The 13,012-nt window shown below is 37.9% G+C and overlaps 1 protein-coding gene across 5 annotated transcripts in view; it reads left to right on the top strand.

Annotated features, from left to right (window-relative positions):
• The window catches only part of camsap2a (calmodulin regulated spectrin-associated protein family, member 2a), a 56,756-nt gene that overhangs the window by 13,761 nt on the left and 29,983 nt on the right, over nt 1-13,012 (top strand). For all 5 annotated transcript variants that reach the window (XM_088077647.1, XM_042515739.2, XM_088077646.1 and 2 more), the window contains exons 3-4: nt 10,052-10,213; nt 12,707-12,790. In XM_088077647.1, the coding sequence (XP_087933773.1) occupies nt 10,052-10,213; nt 12,707-12,790 (246 nt within the window). The remainder of the gene's footprint in view (nt 1-10,051; nt 10,214-12,706; nt 12,791-13,012) is intronic.

Below are 13,012 nucleotides of genomic sequence, written 5' to 3'. Positions count from 1 at the left end.
ACATGCCGATGGTTCAGGTATTAACATGAAATACAGGAGCATGTTTGTCTAGAATCCATCGATAAGTGCTGAGACCAGGGTTCCTGTGGACCCTTAAAAAGTCTTAAAAGGCATTGAATTCATCTAAAAATAAGGCCTTAATTATTGCTTAATTAACTATTGCTCATTAATGAAGCAAGTACTTCTTACCTGATTACTCGATTAGTTGGTGGTTTAATTATTAGAATAGTTGATAAAATAATCAATAGCTGCAGCCGAAAATCTCAAAATAATCAGTTACGTGTTTTTTTGGTTTTTTTTAAATCTATTCTTACAGAATGCCTCTCATATTCACGTCAAGCAGATCAAGATAGCCAAACAAACGACACTCATATTCTGTTTTTGGACAGGATGCTCAGAGCAGAGGATCCACTGCCTGCTAGATAGCTGTCACTGTAACCTGGACGCTATGGCAAACTGCAAATTCAATGATAATTGGCTATTTAACAACGATTCTGCGGCATGGCCAAAACTGGGACAATTGTAGCTTTTGTGAAATTGGTCATAAATTTTATTCTGAGTGGCATTAAATATTCTTAGAAGTCTTACTTTTAGCTTATTTTAAGCTGTAGGAACCCTGAGAGAGGAAAACATGCTTAAGTTTATGTTTGGTATCAGTTTATACAACACAGACTCATAATCAGTGATTGTATTTTAACCCAGTATGAGTGGGTTTTGGCTTTTGCAATGAGGTACACCATATTTATTTGGCAATCTGGTTGACAGAAACATTTTTTAAATGTAGTTTGTGAAAAAATCTTTTCGATTGTATATGTTGAGATAGTGTGCCCCTGTGCTGCTGGGCGCTTTGTGGAAAATCCCCCAGTGGGTTTCCTAAGGCAAATTGATCCCAGGTCAGGGGTGAAACTAAGAATAATTCAAAGTAATCTGCTGTATGGATTTGTGTCTTTGGTCTCTTTTGGAGCCAGGCCTTGGAGGAGAGAGAGCAGGTGAGTGCCTTCTGGCTCTGCAAGTAACTCTCCCATAGATACATTTTTTTGCTTACTGCACATTGAGAAAAAAGAAATCCTGCAGCTACTAAACTAGCAAAGCACTTAACACCTACAGGTGCTCAGTTTAATGTTGAAAATAGGTAAGTTCATTTACATAGATTGTACACGCAGAGATTTCCTCACTAGTTTGAAAAAGATTATTCTTTATGTGAACATTTACAGTGTGAGATGTCTGTGCAGCAGACATACAGGACATAAAAAGGTAGAAAGTAACATTTCTGTGCAGATTTTGAACCATGCCAGTATTAAAATGCTATTTATTCTGATCTGGTGTAATGGCACAGTAAGCTTATTATAGCAAAGGAGAAAAATCTGTGTCATTTTCTCTTTAGAATGCAAAGCAGGGGATTTTGTGACAAATCGTTCTCACTCTACAGATCTTAAAATATTCACCTGGTTCTCCCTATTTCCGACATTACAACTGCAAGGGTTGGTGAGGCTATAATGGCATATAATCCGTAATGAATTTATGCTTCTGCAGATTTGGCCATGTGCAGAGCTTTGTACAAAGTACAAACAACACAATAAGATGGCAATAATGGATACATAATTTAATTGAAGTGACTTTCCATCAGATAACAATACATTTACTGCATCAGCCTTAATTGTTTGCATAAAATGTTCATAGAGAAATACACTACAGTTAATTTATTGAACAATTCTGTCTTTTTTTCCACATCATTAGCACAATGTATGTGCATCATAGTCAGAGAACCATGAACCTGAATTGGTAAAATCAGGCAGTGCTCTACAGAAAACCTGCAGCACTTTGCTCTGCTTAGTTGAAAACCCAGTGTTAGGGTGTTCACAATGCAATCTCATATAATGTGAAAAAGGAGAAAAGACAAGCAAGATTTTTTTAGGAAAAAGAGCATAACTGTCTATAACCCACATTTTCTGTTTGTTTTGTTTTTTAGGTTACTGTAAAATTGATCTTAAATTTCATTCCAAGTGAGATTAAAAAAGTCTTTAAAGTCTTAAATCCAACGTGCCTGAAGTAGGAACCCTGCTGACCGGGATATAGTCTGAACACTGTAAATGTAAAAAGGAAATACAACCGTCTTTTTTCACCATCCACACATGAAACAGCCTAGAAGGCTTTGCTTTTCAAACATGATGGAAGGATTTGCAGTGCAGGCGTACCTCCAGGCCGGGTCAACACTGGCTGGTAGAGCTATCCTGTCCCCAGATAGTGTTCTAAGGTTAGCTTTGAGGTTTCCATATAATTGGTAGGTTGGGTTTAGAGCATATGGAGGGGGAAGGTATTCTGCTTAAAAGCTCCGTTCCCACAAATGATGCCAGACCTCACAGTTGGTATTTTGTGCATCCAAAATGGGCATGTGTGCAATTGTGTGTGAGAGCGTTTTTATTTCTGCTCACAATCGGGCAAGCTGTGAAAGGAGTTGTGCCATCTATCCATTCTAAAAGGAAACGCTGCAGAGAGAAAGGACAGAAGAGAGGTTTTACATTCCCAAACGGATTTTTGATAATTGTGGGTGAGATGCAGCATTGTGACTGGTGACTGATTAACTGTTTTTATGGGGAACAGTCATCACAGCTGGCCATCACAGTCATTAGAGGTTGAAAATTGGTCGAAATTAGGTTGTGATGTGGACTGACCAAAATTTCATGTCAAGACAATGTCTATTGCCAACATCAGTTTAACGTGGAATACTGAAGACAGATGATGTTGATATTTTGTTGGTTTTAAGTTGTGTTTATAATCCACTAAAATCCACATCTCATGCTAATGTCATCTTGATGTTGAATAACAACATATAGGTAGGTATGGAGACCAAACCCCAATGTTTACAAAATCAGCATCTATACAATGTGAAATTCTAATATCATTAGACATTTAAAAACATTGTGAACCCAATTTTCATCTCATTTGAAATTTAACATTTGCCTGACACAAGGGTCCAACATTTTTCTGGATCATATTGACTTTTGGTGCCAGGTGGGTTCATCCAGTTTATGGAATGGTTCAGTTTAACCTTTCACTGTACTATTTGTGATTTTCAGATATTTAAACCTAAGTTTTTTTAGCTGCTGCTTGTTGCAGAGTTGGGACATTTATTAAGTTTTTACAGTCAATTTTTGCTGTTTTTTACTGCATGTTGCATATTACTGCACTTATTGATCTGTTTGCAGTGTCAGTTAATTGTACTGCTATGTTGACTTTTATTCTCCCGAGAGAGAGTTACCTATCTTCATTGACTGTCCTGGTAATACAGTTAAGTTATAAAAATAATGTTTATTATAATGTGAGTTATTCTTAGATCAAGGTGCCACAACAGTGTTCTGTGTCAGCTATCATACACCTTCCTATTATCTGAAATTTACATTATGTTGCTATGTGTCAGACACCAGCCACCAGGCTACCAGTAAGGATGGAACAAACTATAAAAATATCAACTTTTGAACTTTGTTGCATGCTATTTTCTCTCTATCTTTTTCTCTAAAGCAAAGAATGTATATTTATACGTAAAAGTGCTTTTTCCTTTAACTTAGTACTTGTGGTGACCTTTCAAAGTGAGGAGGTACAGCTGAGAGCTTTTCCATGTCCAACTGAGTTGGCGTGAAGTTACCTGAAGCTAGACAGATTCAATTTTTAGACATATGCCCCAGCATGGAGCCTCTGGGTCTGGATAGGAAAGCTGTAATACTAAAAGCAGACTGCATTTCAATATTACCTCACCCCTGTCCCCTGAGCTAATGTTGAATCCCTGTGTGTGTGTGTGTGTGTGTGTGTGTGTGTGTCTGTGTGTCTGTGTGTCTCTGTGTGTGTCTGTCTGTGTGTGTGTGTGTGTGTGTGTGTGTGTGTGTGTCCTCAGTCCTGAGGAGGTCCAGGAGACTGCAGTGCAGAAGTTTGATAGTTTAGGTTTGTTAGTTCAGGGTCATTTTCTTCTCCCACTTTCTTTGATGGAAGTTTCTTTAAAAACTTTCAGGATTATTAGAAATAATCAGCAAAGATTTGCACTCCTATAATAAAAAAGGCTGATCATTATCTGTGACCCACACAAGGCCCTTAAAGTTGTGCTGAAGACATTACAATCGCCATGACCAATTCAGATCATTTTGCAGTGAAATGAAGTCAGTGTGGTGATTGTAATGATTTCACAGAACCACATTTTCATGTGTCGTGTACAGTAATGGGTGAAGCCATGAAGCATCTGACTCTACCTGGTTCAGGCCACAACAAGCAGCTCAGAGCCCCGACAACAGAGATTTTAGTTCATTTAACATACACATAATGATGAGGTGAAGCGCAACAGATGTTTGATGCAGATGCTCTTTTTTTAGGTCGCTGCGGTTTGTTTTTGCACTTCCTTTGTGCGATGTTAAATCAGGCTTCTTCGGTGGATTTCCTTCTCTCCTCTTTCACCAACAAGAAGCCGTATTAAAGATGAACACTGTTTGCTTATCTCCCCGGGTGGAAATAAAGAGAGACAGCAATGTAGCGCTACAATAAAAACAGGATATGGACCACGACGGAGCGTCTTCTTACCTCATGAGAAATCAAAACAAGATTTATGGACGTAATGAGCTTAGACGAGAAAGCAAAAGAAATGCTTGTGTATGTGTGTTTTTCTTTGTGTCAATAACTCATCATTAGCATGACTATGTTTTCATATGGTAAAAGCAGTAGTTAGGAGGAAGTAGAGAGAAAAGGTTAGAGACGCAGTCTTATAATCAAAAAGTCACCATTTGGACCCTGGAGGAAAAATCAAAAGGAGTAAATTAGCACAATTTTCCCCTCTTGCAGCCAGAGAGATACCCTCAAGCAAGTCATTTGATTACTGAACTCTCCAGTGGGGCTGCTCATTGGCCAGCAGTGGAAGACAAGAGTTGCGCTGGGCAGCTCCAAGGTGTGGATATGTGCAACTGTTTGAGTATGATGTAAAGCAATGCTGAAGGAAAGCATTTGTGCTCAGCAGACCTAAAGGTCAGAAAGCGTGACGCCATAAGATATCACATAGGAAGCAGGCTTATTGCAAACGACTAGGAGGTCTGCTCTAATGAGAAAGGCTAACCCTCTCTTTGGGCAGTGAACAATCCACTGCTTTCCTACATCTCTTCTTCTACCCCTTTTTTGCATCTAACGATCAAGTGTCACTCTGCACTGACTCCATTACTGGAGCCTTTGAGCTTCCTTCTAGCTTTAATCTGACATTTACACATGGTCAGCTGATCCTTCACTGATCATTTCTTTCAGCGTTACACAGTACAGCATCTCTTACTCAGAACTCAGTCTACTGCAGCACAGTATGCTTTGTGAGCAATGAGTGCAAAGGACCTTTAAAGAGGCATTTTTCCACATGTATTCAAATAGAACAAGACAGTTGCATCTATTTTGATGCACTAAGAAAGCTCAGTTGATAATCTGGTGCTCTTTCACCAGTTTATCAGTGTTGGTTTGTCCGATAAGAAACCTAGTGGTTATTATGCATGATATTGTTTATTGTTTATTTATAGACTCACTACACACATACAACAGATCAGGTTTGAAGTCTTAACTTTGATTCATAAACACCCCTATACTGCTGCAGGAATGAGTCCAAAGCCTGAAAATGAGTTAAGTGTTTTTTTGAATGGGTTATTTAGGTAAAGTCCCTGAAATAAGGTGTGTGGTTAACACAAGCTTAAGATATTTTCCTGTGTGATCCATGACATAAAATATGTAAGTAAATACACCACTCTCAAATTTTGGGGCCTCTTGTTGTCTTAAAAAAGACGGTTGCTAACAAATGGCTAAATGAGACTACAGAGCGTCATCACACTGAACACGACACGTACAGACTCGTTGTGGTGGTGATGGGAAGTCATGTGACTATGGTGTAGTTTGTTGTTTACAGCCTAACATTAGGTTTTCACTTCAGGCGATTGCATGTGAGGCTTCAAAAATCACAAAAGTGGTGCTCATTTGTGAAGATTATCTTGTTGAAGAAGACGTGTAAGTATCAAAATCTTTGGTTTGTCACAGAGCTTATTCAGTATTTAAAAATTCAGTGGAAAAATCCCATAAGCTTTTTGTTGAGGGAATCAGGGCTGTGTTAACTTCCGTGTTGGCATAAAAATAACGCCATCCCTGTAGCACTCTATTATAAATTATAATGATGAGGAGTTTTAATGAACCAAATGCCATTCTAGCCTTAGGGCTGTTTTATCCTGGCATAAAGTCAGAGGTTTAAAGCTGATTAATGTCTAGATTTGTGCATTTGAGGCATGAAAATGGACGTTCAGAAGATGTCAGACTCTCCATCAGCCTTCAGAAACCCATGTTCCTTGCAGTGTCATCACTTTGAAGTACAAGTCAACAGATGGAGTCCAGTCAGACTCATTACAGCCTTTAATAAATTGATTGTAAAATATCAAAATTGAAATGCTGACTGTGACGAAAAAGGGGAAAAAAAACTGTCATGGTCAACATTTTTTAAAAACTGCCAGAGGAAAATGTGTCAGTCAGCCTCTGAAGATCAATGCAAACTCCTCATGATTCAAGCTGCTCTAAATACTCAAAAATGTTTAAAAAAAATGTTATACTCAAGTGTTTGGAATACTTAACAATTCTGCAACACATATTTTCTTAAATGGTGCCTTCAATTGTGTTTTGTTTCAGGGTCTCCAATTAAAAGTAGGTAAACATGATCAGCCGTTTAGTGATTTTCTTGACTCTGTGTAAACTGCCTCACTCATCATTGTCTTCATAGCGGATCCTCCCTCTTCTCCACTGTTCTCAGTCCATTTAATTACATTTTTAAATTGGTGGATTTTACAGAGGTACCAAAACTGTGGGTTTTACTCTTTTAAGTATCGTGCCGAAAAAAGTTCATGCAATTTATCCAAACTACCACTGAAAAAGCATGTGGTCCAACACTAGCATCTTCCACCCACACAATACTGGTGTCATTCAATATGATTAGAGAGTGCAGGTCTGTGGTTTGGTAAACAAGATTAGTTCTCCTTGTTGTCATGAAATACAGGGCAGATTGGTAATTGTGTAAAACTGTTAACAGAATGTCTATGTGTACGTGCATTTAGTTGTTTGTCTCAACCATAATGTTTTCCAGTGTTTGGACAGGCTAAATGAAGGCCGATAGGAAACATCTTGGCAGTGTATTATTAAATGGGATTGGTTTGCTGCAGAGTTGTCAGATCGGAGATAGTGGAAATTAGGCATTAAGGTAATGCAGTGTCACACAGGAAATTTATTTCAGAGCTAAAAATGCATTTACAGTTATTAACTTGACAAACAATATCACTATATCATACTTTATATTGGCAAAGAAAATATCTTTTTCCCAGTTTTTAGAATGAGTAGTACATGAAGGAATCTAGTACTTAACCAACCACTCCCTTTTTCTGCCTTATTATCAATATAAAATGACACATTGGTTGATAGCACAGAGTGACGGGACAACACAGCTCTCAAATGTCACTTTCAGCAGAAAACCGTCCAGTGATTGTTGAATACATCATTTCCTTTCTGTGACTCTGTTGCACTGCATCACCGTGGATCTTCAAGGGGCTGTTTCAACTTTATGGCTGATTAATCAGGTTAGCTCATGGAAAACCTGCAGTCTTAGTATAAATATTTGGCGTTTTGATTCACGGGTAGTGTGTGGTGGTTACAGAAAACACTATAGACTAACAGAGGGAGTTAAAAGTTGGAGCCAAGGACTAAAATACACAAATTACATGGTTTATACAGGCTGTGCCCTATCACCATTGTGCAGTAAAGACTTTCCACATTATCTTGTATTACCATTGACATTTCAAATTACAGTGATCGATTACATGTGAGTACAGTGTCTTGCTTAAAACATGCTCAGTATGTAAACATGAATTAGTATAAGGCTGTTTTCTCACTGTTCAAAAAGCTCTGTATTGGTCTGTTTTGACCAAGAGAACTTGTGTTATTTATGCTAATAATAGATATTTTTTTTGCTACTTTGAACTTGCCTTTTATAACATAACATCTCTTTCATGATGTTACATACTTGTTAGCGTGGGCTAATTAGGCATCGGTCCTCAAAAATAAAATTTAAATTTAAAACATATTTATATCTGCAAGCAACAGAAAGGGAAGCAGAAGCTCATCAGTTACATTTTAAATTGGCACAATAGGGACTTGTCACTGAGTAAGTTTACTTATTATAATAAGAGACTGGTTATGAATAGGAGGTTAAGTTTAGGGAAAGATCTTGGTCACTAAAGATCAATTGAAGTTAAATGAAGCAAAGTTAGGCTGTTTGTAAGGATAAACACCTGTCTCAGGTGTTCAAGTCATCACAACCTTATGACTTTTTGCAGAACATAGCAGACTTTCTTTGCAATGGCATTTAATGTATCAGTTATTGGTATTAACTTATGTTCTTTTAATTCAGGGTAAAAGTTCTCAGTTAAAAATAACTTGCATACCTATGCTTTGACTCTGCAATATTGGAATGAATGCTCACTTTTTTGTTTCATAGTTTATCCTTTCCTTGTTATTGTGGAAGAGACAATGACAGAGTAGCTATAATGTGTATTTCCTAATGATTAAAATTTTCATTGCTCATTGGAAAGAGATTGCTGGGGGAACTAAAATATGATTTCAATATGATTTTTATGATACCCTTACCTTTTGGGAAAACATCTTATTTTTATGTTACATTAATGAAAACATGTAGATGCCCTTTATGCATTTACACAGGTTTTGTAAAATGTTGTTTGTCCATAAGCTAGTCCCTGTTCTTTTATGGAAACCAGACCAATGACATGATTAGCAACGATTGCAGAAAACCTATAGTAATGACAAGAAACAAGGCAGCATTTTTGTGTAAATATATTTGCATGTTGCAGCTAGCTTAAATATCAGATTGACAAGTGATATTTCTAAAGCGTTCCTTTTGGGAACAGAGCCAAAGCACAGGAGTACTCATACAACTTGCTGCAAATATAATACATCTAAGTCTGATATTTGCCTTACATGAACTGATGTGCTGATTGACAAATGAACAATCACAAACAAACGAAAAGTAGGGGATGTAAGTTAGTTAAAGATGTTCATAGTGGCACTGTATAACAAACTTTATGAATGTATGTCCAAAAACTTAATTTATATTTTTAGTTTTTCACACACACCCTGGGTGAGGGATAAAAATGAGAAGAGAACCATTTGATGGATGCCAGTTCTATTAATTGGACTCTGTTGTCAGGAAGATGTCTTATTAAGGCTTCTTAAAGGCTAGTAGTCGCTATGAGCAAACTGGGTCTTGTAACCAGAGAAGGAGGCACTAGTTTCCAGGGCAACAACCACAAGGGAATGCTCTGCTGACGACAGAGTTTCAGATGTACAGTACAGGATCCTGGCCCAATCCTATAAACCACTACCCTTTCAATGCCTTGCACCCCACTCAGAAATATTTTTGCAGTGCTGCCTTTCTGACGTAGACTGGATGTGCCAATGTCAAAGAACAGATTTTAAGATTAAGCAGTCAATTTAACCTGCACAGACAGATATTAGCAGTCTAGTTCATGTACTTCTTATTGGCTTGTTCATGCATGCCTCATTCTCCGTCTCAGTGGACCTAAGGATTTTTGGCTTTGTTTGCAACCAGTAGCATGTAGGAGATGCTCATTTTTTACACATATGTATCATCTTGATTCTGTTCTAGTATCGATTTTCTTGTAGTCTGACTGCTCCGTTTGTTAACTGAGATTAAACCACTGTTGTGGTCCGAGTTTCAAGTGATCTATCTCTTTAGATGCATTGTCAAGGTAGCAAACTGGGCTTATTTTCACATATATCATCCTCTTATCATACACCATTGTACTTTTGGCTAAGGTGTTGATCTTTGAAGCTGGTGACTGAGAGCACTGGGTAAAAAACATATAAAATAACGCTATCTGCAGGAAACTAACCACAGCTGAGCATCTGCTGGTATCACCAGCTACTTCAAAGCTACTTGTTTGCACCCTCTAAATTTCCTCTGTTCTGTTTTCTCCTCCAGAGCGCTCACTTGGCAATGATCGACACTCTGATGATGGCGTACACAGTGGAGATGGTGAATGTTGAGAAGGTGATGGCCTGCATTCGTCAGTATTCATCCAGCGACCCTGAAGTGGAAACACCTTATGACACAGAGGATGCAGTGACAACCTGGATCAACAAGGTGGGTAATGATATATCTTTTTAAAAGATGTTGAGCCATTGGGGTCGCACCATATCATACACTTGATAACTGGCTGATGCTCATACTGTACACAAGTTACTGCAGATACCCTCACTCAAGGGCATTTCATCAATATTGGACTCATACAGCTTGAGCTCTAAAATTCCACAGTGCACAGTGGGGTTTGTAAGATATTATAGTCAAAAACACTGACCTAAATACCATCAAAGCTGTTACATGTGCATCCTGAGGTCCTACCATATGACGTGTACAGGTGAACTTGCAGCACATGAGAAAACATCCTCCCGGGTATAATAAAGGAGGGATTCACCAATTCTTCACTACTTTCACTGCTCTTATAAGCCTTTTAACAGAGCGCTGCTCATACAAAGTTGGTCATGATACACTGTAAAATAAGGCAAACAAGAATATGGTGAAGTCACGTTAAATCTTTGTTCTTTTTTCTCTCGATGATGGTGTACTTTAACATTATCCACATCTTACACACAGTTAACGATCACACATAGGTGGCTGTTCTCATTAGCTATGACACAAGGCACTGAATGCCAGCTTCTCATGACTCCTCTGAACTTTGTAGTTAAAACACGTTTACTTGTTTCGACTGACAAGGGCTTTAAAGGTTAGTACTGATACATTTGTGTAAAGGTTGCTGTTAAGCAGTGTTTTGTGACTTTATCTGTATATTGTTTCCACAAACCAGGACTTAGGTTTATTTTAACCAATGCAAGATTTTTTTATGAATTAGGACTATAAGAAAATAAAAATGTCCACTGAAACACTAACAGATTATTTAAAAGTAGCAGCACTTTACAGGAATACGACACCAATAAAATGAGCATTTGAATATCAAGTGGGCATGCCATGTTACCTTGAATTTGTTTGTCACATCTTTCCACAGTAAGCAGCAAACATGATGATTAATGATTGATTGTGGACAGCATTTAACAACAGCAAAACTGTATTATGTATCATACTTTCACACAAGTCGTGCAGGATAATCCAAGTCTCATTCATGTAGTTGTGTGCTTAGTACTTTCCAAACAAATGCAATTTTGCTAAAACCTTACTATTTAAAATTTCACTGAAAGTGCAACTTATATACAGTTTGTAGGTAAGTTTCACTTGCTCCAGTACTTACGATTTTTTAAAATAAAAATACACCCAATGTGGAAGTACTTAGCCCACAACTGCATAATGAGACTTGGATACTGTGCAAGTTATTTGAGAGTTTATAAATTGATGTTTTGATATAGTTTTGCTGTTTTTTCCCCAGTCAATCATTAAATCAATATGTTTGCTGCCTACTGTGGAGGCTTGCAAGAAAAGCAAAGTTTCTTCACCAATTTAAGGTAACACGGCATGACTAATTGATATACAAATGATCATTTTGTGGGTAAAGTATCCCTTTATGGGCCTGTTCACCCAAAACACCATAGCCTTACTGGCTTAAAGTGATGATGCAAATGTGTTTTTCAAACTGCAGACCACAGCTGTTGTTCTTCCCCAATAACCAAACTACATCATTTTTACAACCCACTGTCGAGCCTATTGGCAGCAAATGCTGTTTGGGCCGTCTATCACTTTAATGTACAAAACGCATTCTTAAATGCACAAACTAATATTTAATATTTGGTTTTAGACCAAGTTTTATATACTGCACTGTAAAGTCTCTGTCTAGAAGGGGAAAAAAAAGCTAATCCATAAAATATATTACTCAGTACATGTTACATAACTATTATTACATATTAAACATTAGTTAAAAGTGCCCTAATACCCTTTAAACCTACATGCTCTGTGTAAATCAGCCTTATTACACTATGAAGTAAGGGGCTGGCTACATGGCCTGCATGTACAGATGGCTCTGGCTCCTCCATACAGTGCTACAGGGCCCAGTCTGTTTACATTCTTCTAGCGGGAATACTGGGCTGCTGCCAACTCTGAGCTCTACACACGCTCACAATAGCTAACAGGTGTGGTCATGGAGTCCTACTGATCCAACATATGGCCCTCTGTCGGAGTCCCTTTGTGTTCCAAAGGTCCAAAATTCACCAGATAAAAAGCTGATTCCTGCTTTAACTGGATCATATGAATTTGAGGAGACACACTGCAAATTCTCCAAAGTGCAGGATTGGGTGAGATAAGATTAAATTCATGTTTGCAAAATCAATTTCAATTTCATTTGATTTAGTAAATCCCAATGTATGCCACAATATATGCCTTTCGATACAGCATCCATCATGGTGTTTTATGGAAGAGATAATAACTTGACTCACAGCATAAAAGTACATTGAAATGCTTTTCCTCTCTAAATCGTAATACTCATGATAAAGATTATGAAGGAACTTAACTATTATTCTTCGTAGCAGTAAGGGCTGAAGATGAAGTATTGTTCATTTGTTTATTACATTAAAAGTTGCTCATTGATGCTGCTGCTGGCTCAGTGAATTTGGATCTTTGTCTTTTCTCTTTTAGGTAAATGAGTATCTGAAAGACGTCATTTCTCAGGAGCAGAGGAAGAAGGAGACGCAGAGCACAGAGCCTGCTGGGAGTCCTCGGGTGGGTGTTTTTCCTTTCCCTTCCTCCCCAAAAACACTTCACTAAACACACGTCAACATCCAGATGTCACCAGTTTGATGGACAGTTTCAAATAAGCTAAGTGAAATCCTCTGTGCCACTTAATGGACTTACGCAGTGTTCTGTTTTGACTGACAAATATTTGTCACAGACATCAATGTCACTTAAATATCAGAGACTAGTTTCCTCAAGAAGATCTTAAGC

Source organism: Plectropomus leopardus, chromosome 5, assembly GCF_026936395.1.
Source record: "Plectropomus leopardus strain MGB_pleo_1.0 chromosome 5, ASM2693639v1, whole genome shotgun sequence".
Lineage (NCBI taxonomy): Eukaryota > Metazoa > Chordata > Actinopteri > Perciformes > Serranidae > Plectropomus > Plectropomus leopardus.
Note: the sequence above shows the minus strand (reverse complement) of the source record. Positions and strands in the feature narration are given on the sequence as shown.